The sequence below is a fragment of the Leptodactylus fuscus genome, chromosome 2, assembly GCF_031893055.1.
Source record: "Leptodactylus fuscus isolate aLepFus1 chromosome 2, aLepFus1.hap2, whole genome shotgun sequence".
Lineage (NCBI taxonomy): Eukaryota > Metazoa > Chordata > Amphibia > Anura > Leptodactylidae > Leptodactylus > Leptodactylus fuscus.
In genome coordinates this window covers 8,214,757-8,227,972 of record NC_134266.1, presented here as the reverse complement: position 1 = coordinate 8,227,972, position 13,216 = coordinate 8,214,757, and the positions used below count along the sequence as shown (strand labels likewise).

At 44.9% G+C, this 13,216-nt stretch overlaps 1 protein-coding gene across 1 annotated transcript in view; it reads left to right on the top strand.

The window, feature by feature from the left end:
- Window positions 1-13,216, top strand: part of LOC142194291 (hemicentin-1-like) — a 193,247-nt gene that overhangs the window by 54,745 nt on the left and 125,286 nt on the right. The window contains exons 4-5 of the mRNA XM_075263333.1: window positions 9,815-9,903; window positions 10,002-10,095. Of these exons, the coding sequence (XP_075119434.1) occupies window positions 9,815-9,903; window positions 10,002-10,095 (183 nt within the window). The remainder of the gene's footprint in view (window positions 1-9,814; window positions 9,904-10,001; window positions 10,096-13,216) is intronic.

Here is a 13,216-nt window from a genome sequence, read left to right as displayed (position 1 = left end):
ACACCCCTCACACCTTCTATGCCCCATGTACTGGAGATTACAGGTAAGAGGGGTATTACTGGGGTATTATACACCCCTCACACCTTCTATACCCCGTGTACTGAAGATTACAGGTAAGAGGGGTATTACTGGGGTATTATACACCCCTCACACCTTCTGTACCCCGAGTACTGGAGATTACAGGTAAGAGGGGTATTACTGGGGTATTATACACCCCTCACACCTTCTATACTCCATATACTGGAGATTACAGGTAAGAGGGGTATTACTGGGGTATTATACACCCTTCACACCTTCTATGCTCCGTGTACTGGAGATTACAGGTAAGAGGGGTATTCCTGGGGCATTATACACCCCTGTCACCTTCTATACCCCATGTACTGGAGAGTACAGGTAAGAAGGGTATTACTAGGGTATTATATACCCCTCACACCTTCTATGCCCCGTGTACTGGAGATTACAGGTAAGAGGGGTATTCCTGGGGTATTATACACCCCTGTTACCCGCCATACCCCATGTACTGGAGATTACAGGCAAGAGCGGTATTACTGGGGTATTATACACCCCTCACACCTTCTATACCACGTGTACTGGAGATTACAGGTAAGAGGGGTATTACTGAGTATTATAAACCCCTCACACCTTCTACACCCCGTGTACTGGAGATTACAGGTAAGAGGGGTATTACTGGGGCATTATACACTCCTCACACCTTCTATACCCTGTGTCCTGGAGATTACAGGTAAGAGGGGTATTCCTGGGGTATTATACACCCCTGTCACCTTCTATACCCCATGTACTGGAGAGTACAGGTAAGAAGGGTATTACTAGGGTATTATATACCCCTCACACCTTCTATGCCCCGTGTACTGGAGATTACAGGTAAGAGGGGTATTCCTGGGTATTATAAACTCCTCACACCTTCTACACCCTGTGTACTGGAGATTACAGGTAAGAGGGGTATTCCTGGGGTATTATACACCCCTGTCACCTGCTATACCCCATGTACTGGAGATTACAGGTAATAGGGGTATTCCTGGGGTATTATACACCCCTGTCACCTGCTATACCCCGTGTACTGGAGATTACAGGTAAGAGGGGTATTACTGGGGTATTATACACCCCTCACACCTTCTATACCCCGTGTACTGGAGATTACAGGTAAGAGGGGTATTACTGAGTATTATAAACCCCTCACACCTTCTACACCCCGTGTACTGGAGATTACAGGTAAGAGGGGTATTACTGGGGCATTATACACCCCTCACACCTTCTATACCCCATGTACTGGAGATTACAGGTAAGAGGGGTATTACTGGGGTATTATACACCCCTCACACCTTCTATACCCTGTGTACTGAAGATTACAGGTAAGAGGGGTATTACCGAGGTATTATACACCCCTCACACCTTCTATACCCCGAGTACTGGAGATTACAGGTAAGAGGGGTAATACTGGGGTATTATACACCCCTCAAACCTTCTATACCCAATATACTGGAGATTACAGGTAAGAGGGGTATTCCTGGGGTATTATACACCCCTGTCACCTTCTATACCCCATGTACTGGAGAGTACAGGTAAGAAGGGTATTACTAGGGTATTATATACCCCTCACACCTTCTATACCCCGTGTACTGGAGATTACAGGTAAGAGGGGTATTCCTGGGGTATTATACACCCCTGTCACCTGCTATACCCCATGTACTGTAGATTACAGGTAAGAGGGGTATTCCTGGGGTATTATACACCCCTGTCACCTGCTATACCCCGTGTACTGGAGATTACAGGTAAGAGGGGTATTACTGGGGTATTATACACCCCTCACACCTTCTATACCCTGTGTACTGGAGATTACAGGTAAGAGGGGTATTACTGGGGTATTATAAACCCCTCACACCTTCTACACCCCGTGTACTGGAGATTACAGGTAAGAGGGGTATTACTGGGGCATTATACACCCCTCACACCTTCTATACCCTGTGTACTGGAGATTACATGTAAGAGGGGTATTACTGAGTATTATACACCCCTCACACCTTCTATACCCCGTGTACTGGAGATTACAGGTAAGAAGGGTATTACTGGGGTATTATACACCCCTCACACCTTCTATACCCCGTGTACTGGAGATTACAGGTAAGAGGGGTATTACTGGGGTATTATACACCCCTCACACCTTCTATACCCTGTGTACTGAAGATTACAGGTAAGAGGGGTATTACCGGGATATTATACACCCCTCACACCTTCTATACCCCGAGTACTGGAGATTACAGGTAAGAGGGGTATTACTGGGGTATTATACACCCCTCACACCTTCTATACCCAATATACTGGAGATTACAGGTAAGAGGGGTATTACTGAGTATTATAAACCCCCTCACACCTTCTACACCCTGTGTACTGGAGATTACAGGTATGAGGGGTATTACTGGGGCATTATACACTCCTCACACCTTCTATACCCTGTGTCCTGGAGATTACAGGTAAGAGGGGTATTCCTGGGGTATTATACACCCCTGTTACCTTCTATACCCCATGTACTGGAGAGTACAGGTAAGAAGGGTATTCCTGGGGTATTATACACCCCTGTCACCTGCTATACCCCATGTACTGGAGATTACAGGTAAGAGGGGTATTCCTGGGGTATTATACACCCCTGTCACCTGCTATACCCCGTGTACTGGAGATTACAGGTAAGAGGGGTATTACTGGGGTATTATACACCCCTCACACCTTCTATACCCTGTGTACTGGAGATTACAGGTAAGAGGGGTATTACTGGGGTATTATACACCCCTCACACCTTCTATACCCCGTGTACTGGAGATTACAGGTAAGAGGGGTATTACTGAGTATTATAAGCCCCTCACACCTTCTACACCCCGTGTACTGGAGATTACAGGTAAGAGGGGTATTACTGGGGCATTATACACCCCTCACACCTTCTATACCCTGTGTACTGGAGATTACAGGTAAGAGGGGTATTACTGAGTATTATACACCCCTCACACCTTCTATACCCCGTGTACTGGAGATTACAGGTAAGAGGGGTATTACTGGGGTATTATACACCCCTCACACCTTCTATACCCCGTGTACTGGAGATTACAGGTAAGAGGGGTATTACTGGGGTATTATACACCCCTCACACCTTCTATACCCTGTGTACTGAAGATTACAGGTAAGAGGGGTATTACCGGGGTATTATACACCCCTCACACCTTCTATACCCCGAGTACTGGAGATTACAGGTAAGAGGGGTATTACTGGGGTATTATACACCCCTCACACCTTCTATATCCAATATACTGGAGATTACAGGTAAGAGGGGTATTACTGAGTATTATAAACCCCTCACACCTTCTACACCCCGTGTACTGGAGATTACAGGTAAGAGGGGTATTACTGGGGCATTATACACTCCTCACACCTTCTATTCCCTGTGTCCTGGAGATTACATGTAAGAGGGGTATTCCTGGGGTATTATACACCCCTTTCACCTTCTATACCCCATGTACTGGAGAGTACAGGTAAGAAGGGTATTCCTGGGGTATTATACACCTCTGTCACCTGCTATACCCCATGTACTGGAGATTACAGGTAAGAGGGGTATTCCTGGGGTATTATACACCCCTTAGACCTTCTATACCCCGTGTACTGGAGATTACAGGTAAGAGGGGTATTACTGGGGCATTATACACCCCTCACACCTTCTTTACTCCGTGCACTGGAGATTACAGGTAAGAGGGGTATTACTGGGGCATTATACACCCCTCACACCTTCTTTACTCCGTGCACTGGAGATTACAGGTAAGAGGGGTATTACTGAGTATTATACACCCCTCACACCTTCTATACCCCGTGCACTGGAGATTACAGGTAAGAGGGGTATTACTGAGTATTATACACCCCTCACACCTTCTTTACCCCGTGCACTGGAGATTACAGGTAAGAGGGGTATTACTGGGGTATTATACACCCCTCACACCTTCTATACCCCGTGTACTGGAGATTACAGGTAAGAGGGGTATTACTGGGGTATTATACACCCCTCACACCTTCTATACCCAATATACTGGAGATTACAGGTAAGAGGGGTATTACTGGGGTATTATACTCCCTTCACACCTTCTATGCCCCGTGTACTGGAGATTACAGGTAAGAGGGGTATTCCTGGGGTATTATACACCCCTGTCACCTTCTATACCCCATGTACTGGAGATTACAGGTAAGAGCGGTATTACTGGGGTATTATACACCCCTCACACCTTCTATACCCCGTGTACTGGAGATTACAGGTAAGAGGGGTATTCCTGGGGTATTATACACCCCTCACACCTTCTATACCCCGTGTACTGGAGATTACAGGTAAGAAGGGTATTACTGGTTTATTATACATCCCTCACACCTTCTATACCCCCTGTACTGGAGATTACAGGTAAGAGGGGTATTACTGGTGTATTATAGGGGTACTGTAGCTGTATATAGTCTTCTCTGTATCATTGTGTGATGTCATCCAGTCAGGGCCGGCTCCAGGCTTGTTTGGGCATTGGGTGACAGAGCCCCAGTGGGCCCCTTTTGGAGTAACTCATGTACACTGCAGCAAAAACAAAAAATTGGAATTTGGTGTTTTTTGAGGGAGACCTACTGGAGGGGTGTGAAGTACAGTCCATTCCATACAAGTAGATTCGACCTGTTCAGAGGAATTTGAGGCAGACGTCTGCCTCAGATTCCTCTTTATTTTCTGCTCACAGTGCGGGGTATCAATATTCTGTTGCTGCTTCCATCACTGATTAGGCCCAAATGAATAAGTCTAACCAGTGAAGAGTCTCAGGCCGCGGTCTCCGAATCAGATGAAGAATCTGTGGCAAGATCCAGCAGGACTTTTTGTTTTTCTTGTTTCCTAGCTTCCTGCTCCAATTAGTTTGAATAGGAGGCAGAATGAGAGAGGAATCTGCTGCTTTACAGGGGAAATACACTGCATAATTAGATTCCACTGTGTGAACAGGGCCTGATACTATTAATGGTGCCACTCCACAGTGTCCCCACATAGTATTTTATACACTCAACAGTGACCCTCTCATAGTATTATATGCTCCACAGTGGCCCCCACACAGTATTATATGCTCCACAGTGGCCCCCCACACAGTATTATATGCTCCACAGTGGCCCCCACACAGTATTATATGCTCCACAGTGGCCCCCCAAACAGTATTATATGCTCCACAGTGGACACCACACAGTATTATATGCTCCACAGTGGACACCACACAGTATTATATGCTCCACAGTGGACACCACACAGTATTATATGCTCCACAGTGGCCCCCACACAGTATTATATGCTCCACAGTGGCCCACACACAGTATTATATACTCCTTGGATTCTGGGCCTAACCAGTTGATGAGCAGGTCCAGTTGTTCCTTGGCAGAGAGGTTAAGTTCATGGATTACAGCCTCAAAGGTTGATTTCCAGGCTCTATAATTCTCAGCACAATCGTCAGACTTTGAGAGGCTGAAGTTTATTAACTCTCTGTTTATCATGTATTTGGCAAAGTCTGACAAGTCTGATCTCTCAGGCCCTGTTGCTGGATGGACTTGTCGTGCCTCTAGAGTGTGTAAGTTCTCTGGTGTATAAGCCTGAGCTGTGTCAGGAAAATATGATGTTGCATAGGGGTTAATATGTGGCTTAGTCTCTGGTAGATCTCTTGGGTGATGCTGGAGGTTACCTTGTTATTGGTAGGAGGCAACCGCAGTGTGGGTACAAACATGTAGTAGATGGGGTATGGCGCTAGTTCTTGTAGCTTAGGACTGAAACCCCCTAAGGGCTAGTTCACACGTGAACTGCCCGCGCGGGTTTTGACACAGAGAGAGCCGCGTCGAGCCGCGTCTCTCTCTTGTCAAAACCCGCCCGCCGCGACCATCGCTGTCGCGGCTTAACCCTCTGCTGTCGGCTCAAATGAATGAGCCGACATAGGAGGGAGCTGCCGGGGGCGGAAGCCGCGCGGCTGAGCCTGCGCGGCTTCCGCCTGAAGAAAGGACATGTCCTTTCTTTTCTCCGCTAGCAGCAGCCCGCCGCTAGCAGAGAACAGAAGCCCGGCGGTCTCCATAGACCACCATTATAAGGGGAGATTTTGGACGCGAAATCCGCTGTCAAAAACCTCCCCTTATACTCACGTGTGAACTAGCCCTAAGAGTTTTGTGGGTAACAGGGGGTTTAGGTGATGATTGTGTCAGCATGTACTGTAGTTAGCAGTGCGATCAGCTGGGTCTTCCACTTCTCCGGCGATACAGCAGACGATATCTGTACCTTGGCCTAGTGCTCGTTCAAGGACTTAGCTTGGCTAAGGCAGCTGCTTCTTCCTTTTCTATTTGAAGGATCTTTGGGTTTCCATTTGTATCATTTTTCTTCACACCTCTGCTTCCTTCTTAGCAAAGGAACTTCTACCTTTAGCTTCTTGTGCATTTGCACGGATTTCTATCAGCTTGTCATTTAATGCTGACCTTCTGGAACAAGATGATCTGTAAGAAGAAGATGTGAGTTTGGCTGATGATGATCTATGTGGCCTAACTTCTTGCAAGTGTGTAATGCGGAGTTCTGCCTTATTTTTGGCATTTCGCGCTAAGGTGTCTTTTCTTTGAAGTAAAGTTTATCTAAAGTTTATCTTCCACCACTTCACATTAAAATTGATTAATGAAAAATGTAGTAATTGCACTTGATGGTGATGGATACGGTTTCCAGTATTTGAAGGAGAAGTTTAGCACCCTGAAAACTGAGGCTAAAATAAAGGACGGTATTTTCATTGGCGCCGAAATCAACAAACTAATGCAATGTTACATTCAGAACAAAACTCAGCCCCCTGGACCTCGCAGCTCGGGATGTATTTGTGCTTGTAGTGCAGAACTTCCCTGGAAACAGACGAGCTGAAAACTGCTGAATTAGTCCATGCATTTCTTACATTCCCATCAGGACTTTTTTTCACCCAATTTGGGACACGTAAGTGACGAACATGGAAAGCGGTTCCATAAACATATTTCTACAATGGAGAACAGATCTCAGGGCCACAGGAATCCAAACATGATGGGGGCGACTGCTGGTTCTTGCAATGGAAAAATAGCCCATATAACAGTCCTGGGCCTTGATCAAGTAAGCCTTGAAAAACGAGACTTTTTGCTATTCCATTCCATTCCATTTTCATACACTGTTTACTAGGAAAACTTTGATGTAGATCAAGAAATTGTTGAAGTAAAATTCGAACTGTTCAAAATTGTTCCAAGTCTTTAATTCATTTAGGCATACTTAAGTGTAGCAAAATTTCCTGACATGTTACAATTCTGACTTGGGATTTGGAATCCGCACACTTGATTTCGTATAGGACAAGTGTAATGTCCCGGTGCTGCTCGTCCAATTCCCTTTAATAGTCCTTGCAGACCGAGATGGTATGGACATTTGCATATAAGGTAAAGATTTTACTCCCCCTTCATTCCTGCATTTCTATTTTTCCAGAGCCAGCACAGAGGGAGTCTATTAATGTGCCATCTTGTGGATGTTTTTTTGAACTACACCTGCCTATACTTTGCCATTGTAATTTGAGTTGTCAGTGTGAAGGTGTGTCCATTATAATCAGGTGGCCTTCAGGATCAATCAAGCTCCCTTGATTTGGCCTGGAGGAGGGGTCGAGTCACAACCCCCACTAGGTTGGTTGGGAACTTTGCTTTGGGGTCCTTTGTGTAGACACAGCTAGCAGACTGAGCACATGGAGAGCTTAAAAATGGCAGCCAGCTCTCACAGCCCTGCAAGCAGAGATGTCTCTTCCTCTGTACTCAAGATCTTTCTCAGAGAGTGTTTTCCTCTGAAGCTCCAATTTTACAAGCACTAAAGTTGACGGACCTGCCTATCCATACATCTGGGACGTCTACACGTATCTCTCTATCCAAGTAAGTCTTTGGGTCAAATCTATATTTAAGAAGCCCATAGCTAGTCTGGCAGAAACCGAGGATCGCCCGCTGCTGGCACTTCTAGTCGCTCCCCTACATGCGTGTACCCAGTTGTTGAGAACTAACCCCCTGGATACAGGCCGTCTTTACAAGTATATACAAGTTAACTACCCAAGCAACTACTATCCAAAGCATTCTGCCTCCATCCTCTGCTAATTGGACACTACCTACAAAGATCGCTGTATTGTATGTGAAGAATTACTCCATATGTACATTTATATTACTTTGTCCTGCTAAGTAAAAGAGCAACGATTACCCCCGAGACCTGGTTGTCTGTTGTCATTGTCAGATATCAGAGTGGGGGCGGGTAGTCGGGGACATCAAAAAGGAAATTTTGTGCACTTTCGGGACCCAGGGACCCCCTGAAAGCCAGCCACATCTAATATATTACCCGTGATACCAGCCCTGGCCCTCCTGAGTGTTGCACAAGTAGTTTTTGCCCAGTAGCAGACAAAGTGTTTTTTTTTGTTTTGCATGGTGTAATCGGATCAGAGCTGCAGTTAGCTGTGCTGCATCATTGTTAGAGCGTGGAAGAGCGGCGATGTGGAGCTCAGCTCTTTAACACAAGTCATTTAGGTTTGGGGACACACGGTGGCTCAATGGTTAGCACTGCAGCTTTGCAACGCTGGAGTCCTGGGTTTAAATCCTGCCAGAGACGACATCTGCAAGGAGTTTGTATGTTCTCCCCGTGTTTGTGTGGATTTCCTCCCTTACTCTAAAGACATACTAATAGAAAAAAAAAAGTACATTGTGCTCCCTATATGGGGCTCAGAATCTGAATTTACAAAAAGTCATTTAGGTTATTGCAATTCACCCCTGGTTGCCTCGAAGTTCTCTCTGACCTTTTGTGTAGGTTCCCTCACCCGATTGGGCCGTACTGTTTGTTCCTCCATAAATGTGGACTCTGCTCCCAGTAGGTTGTGAGAAACAGGATGCATTTACTTCGATGCAGTGACAGAGGAACCCGCAGAGTCTTTTGAGAACATGTTGTGCTTTTGCTCAGAAGGATACTGTCTTTAAGATGCTCATTCACAGGTACAGGGCTGTGGTTAGGAAGCACAAGTGGTCATGAGGTTTCTCCAATATGGCGGACAGCTCTAAGCTTATTTGCAGACTATGCAGGTACCTGCAGACGCTGCAGTCTTAGGTTTCCTTTGACTATTCTGCCACCGATGTGCATGTGAGACGTCTCTGAGTGTGAGTTGTATAGGCAATGGAAGATGGTGAACTCGCTATGGATCCATTTCTCTCAGCAACACCGAGCAGGTAAAGGTCCAGTGAGGAAGTGACAATGGATCTGCTTTAGGTGAATTTATTAACTTTATCTCAAGAAATAGTAACACAGAAATCACAGGAAAATCCTTTCTGCAGCTCAGATGCAGATGAGACAAGCGAAGTCTACAGGAGCAGGATGTGATGTCTCAGAGAGGAGGAATTACAGGGACAAAAGCCTAAGCAATTACTTACATATGAAACTTACAGAAACAGAATATAACAAACACCACTAGGTGGCAGCAAAGAGCTAATAATAGTATTACACATATAACACTCCATGTAATTTCTATATAGATCCCAGGGGGAGTCATAGCCGGGGCAGCACAATACAGGTCGGTCTTTGTTCTCTGGACGTCTCCTGGTTCCTTCTGTCTGTATTGATGATGTGTCCTCAGTGTTGTAATGATATTACATGTATATTCTATCCCACAGCCCTGTTATATAATCTGTTATCACCGCACTATATTGTATATGATCAGATAATTCTATATATTATGGCCGCTCTCTCTGATATGTGACATTTCTCTTCTGGCAGTTCCTCACAGATCTCGTGTTCCTCTCATTGTTCCTCTTCTTGTTGCTAATCTGGTTCTATGGTTGGTTCTCTCTGTTCGGATCTTCCTGGTAAGTCGGTTTTGGGTGATTTTACTGTTTGTGTAAATGAGATAAATCCATGATAGACGTGTGATCTATAAGATCTGTGATCTGTTATATGTTACTAGTTCCTGTGGAAGATAAAGCCCAGGGATGAGGAGGTGAAGATGATCAGTCACTCAGTATTAGATGGATGTCCCCCCAGGAGCCGATCAGATCCAGGTCTGTTATATTCAGTCTTGTACTTTGCCGTGTTTCTTCCTCTTAGTAATGATCCGGTGACGTCCATGTCTGACGTCTGGTCCTGGACTATACACATGTCCTGTAGTAAATGGAGGTGACATGTTGTGTGTCCGACTGTCAGAGACTGCAGAGCCCCCAGGAGAGAAGACGGAGGCGGATTATGGGATGTGATGTACACGGTGCCCAATGAGTCTTGTATGTGGAATAATAGTAATAGTCACATGACTGATCATGTGATCGGGGGGCGGTGTCATGTGGGAGCTGCGGAGTTAAACTAAAGAGAAATTATTGGATGACAAAAAATTTTTTACTGTAATTTTTCCAGATTTGAGTTTATTTTCAAAAAAGTATCCAAGTAACAATAATAAGAGTGAAAACCTGTATACCTATATACCAGTCACTAAAGAAATAACCAAGGGAAGGCTACAGGGCAAAGGTGAAAGAGGGGAGGAGCCTGGGGAATAAAGGGGATAGCAGCAAAGAGAACAATACACCGCCCCCTCCAGATACTGACCCCAGTGATGGCGGTGACATCAGAATATACCGTATGACATCACACTGATGATATAACTCTGTTTCCTTCTAGATCCTCCTGATGTTATGAGAGAAATGCTGGACTGTCATGATCAGGGTCCCCCTGGAATGAGGAATAGATCTGTGTAGTGTGAACAGTCTCCAATCTGCTGCGCTACTGAGAATTCGGTTTAATCTATTTATTATATGTGTATATAGGAGGAATGTGACATATAATAAGCTGTAATAATACAGAACCAGGTGATGGCTACAACATCCAACCAATCGGCATGGACATGACACTATGGGACCTGTAGTAATCGATTAAGCTGCCATCTTATTGTATGAGATGGATATAAAGCATTAAGTGATGTGTATTACACTGCGGAGTTACATGGATCTCAGTCCAAGGCTTAATCCTTAAGGAATGTCAGAGACAGTGACCTCAGAGTGACGTTGCATTTGCAAGTTCACTATCCTTCCCTGTGAGCAGTTCAGCCAGCAAAGGAAACGTCACAACATCATGTGACCTCGGATGTGGGAGGGATTAATTACCTGTGATTTCATTGCAGGGGAGAGTGGGAAAGGGAGGGGCATACAGAGTGAGAGCAGGCAGCTCCAATTCACCGGGCTTGAAAGCGGGAAGTTTCAAGGCTGTCGTTATTTCGTGTAATTTCTAGTTTTCAGAAATCAAACGACAGACGGCGTCGTACATCGAGTTCCATCTCGTCTCACCGGGCAGTTGGTTAACTTGTTTGGACAGGCCTTGCAGTGAGCAGACACTGTTTGTCCTGCCTCGGCCACTTCAGATTTAGTCTTGTTAATTTTGAAAAAAGTTCCGTCCAAAATTGCCAGGAGATGCGGGGCTTGGAGATCTGAATCCTTGTCAGTTGCGTCCCCTTCACTGGTATTACGATTTTCCTCCATTTTTGAAGTAATTTTACGGAATGGATTATGCGATCGGGATGATTAAAAACTAAAACTAAATCGCGCTCCACTACAAGGTGGACTTGCGTTGCTGGAACGCGCTGGAATTTTCCCTCCTCTCGTCGCACCTCGCTTGAGATACGAGAAACCAGAGTGATGACGTGACTCGCGCTGTTGTTTTCTTTCTACGTGCGGTGAGGCGGTTTATTTAAATGACAACATTTGTTTTGAATTTAGACAGGAATTAAAATACGTAAAATACTGAATAAAAGTATTTTAATCACAAAATACAAAATACCTGACAAGTATATTTAATACTCCCGAACACTAAATACTCCCGAATACCTCCTATATCACCCCCTGCTACCTCTGATGCCGCCCCTGCTACCTCCTATATCACCCCCTGCTACCTCTGATGATGCCCTGCTACCTCCTATATCACCCCCTGCTACCTCTGATGCCGCCCCTGCTACCTCCTATATCATCCCCTGCTACCTCTGATGCCGCCCCTGCTACCTCTCGTTACTCCCTCTACCTCATAGATTGTAAGCTCTTGTGAGCAGGACCCTCAGTCCCATTGTGTGAAATGACTTTTTGTAATGTATATTTCTGTCTGTATTTGAACCCTACAAATTGTACAGCGCTGCGGAATATGTTGGCGCTATAGAAATAAAATTGATTATCATTATTTTTTGTGTGTTACTGATTTTACAAAAAAAAAAACCCATTTGTGGACATACATTAATTGGTTTTTGCATCTTCTGAGAGTTGTAACAATTTTAATTTCTTTTTTGTTGACATGATTATCTGAGGTCTTAACTTTTGCAGGGTGAGCTGAGCTTTTTATGGGCGCTGTTTTGGGGTACATATGACTTTATTCCTTTTTATAACATATTTTGTGAGATGAGATGGAAAAAAAATGATTAATTCCAGCTTTTTTTCTTTTAATTTTTTTTTCCTGATGTTCACCGTGCAGGTAAAATAATGTGTCAGTGTTATTGTGAAGATTGTTACGGACACGACAACACCAAATATGTATTTCATTAATCTTTAGTTTTCCTATTACATGACTCATTTTATATAGGAAAGCGGCTTTGTTTTGGCTTCATTGGTTCATTCACATATTTTATTTTTTTTTTTTTTTGTAACACCTTTTTTGATGTCCCACTAGGGGGCAGTAGTATACACTGCAATACACTTGTAGGCCGACTTCATCTTCACCAGGCAGGATCTATTAGGTAAGTGGCTTTCGCAGACCGGGGTCACTGTTCAGTCCCTGAGATGCCCAAAAATACATATTGGCCCCCCTAAACTCACTGCGGGGGTCCAATGGGGCGTATTAAAGTGCCAAAAAAAAAACTAGATAATGTAGTCATGTTTGACTCTGGCATTTAGAGGTGTCCTTTGATGGAGCGGGGAGTTAGCTGTAAATTACAGTCCCAGAGGCCGCCTGCTCAGACATGGCGTGTTGTGTTTAGGCGCAGATGACAGCGCCGTACTATAATGGAGCGCCGTGCTGTTATGGAGCAGCGTACTATTACCGCATGTGTCGATCACAGCCATTGCAGGAGGAGGTCACATCGGTGTCACAGATAACATCCCCTCCTGATGGCTCTGGCTCTGCTACTGATCCGGCGCCATCTTCATGACCTATTATTAC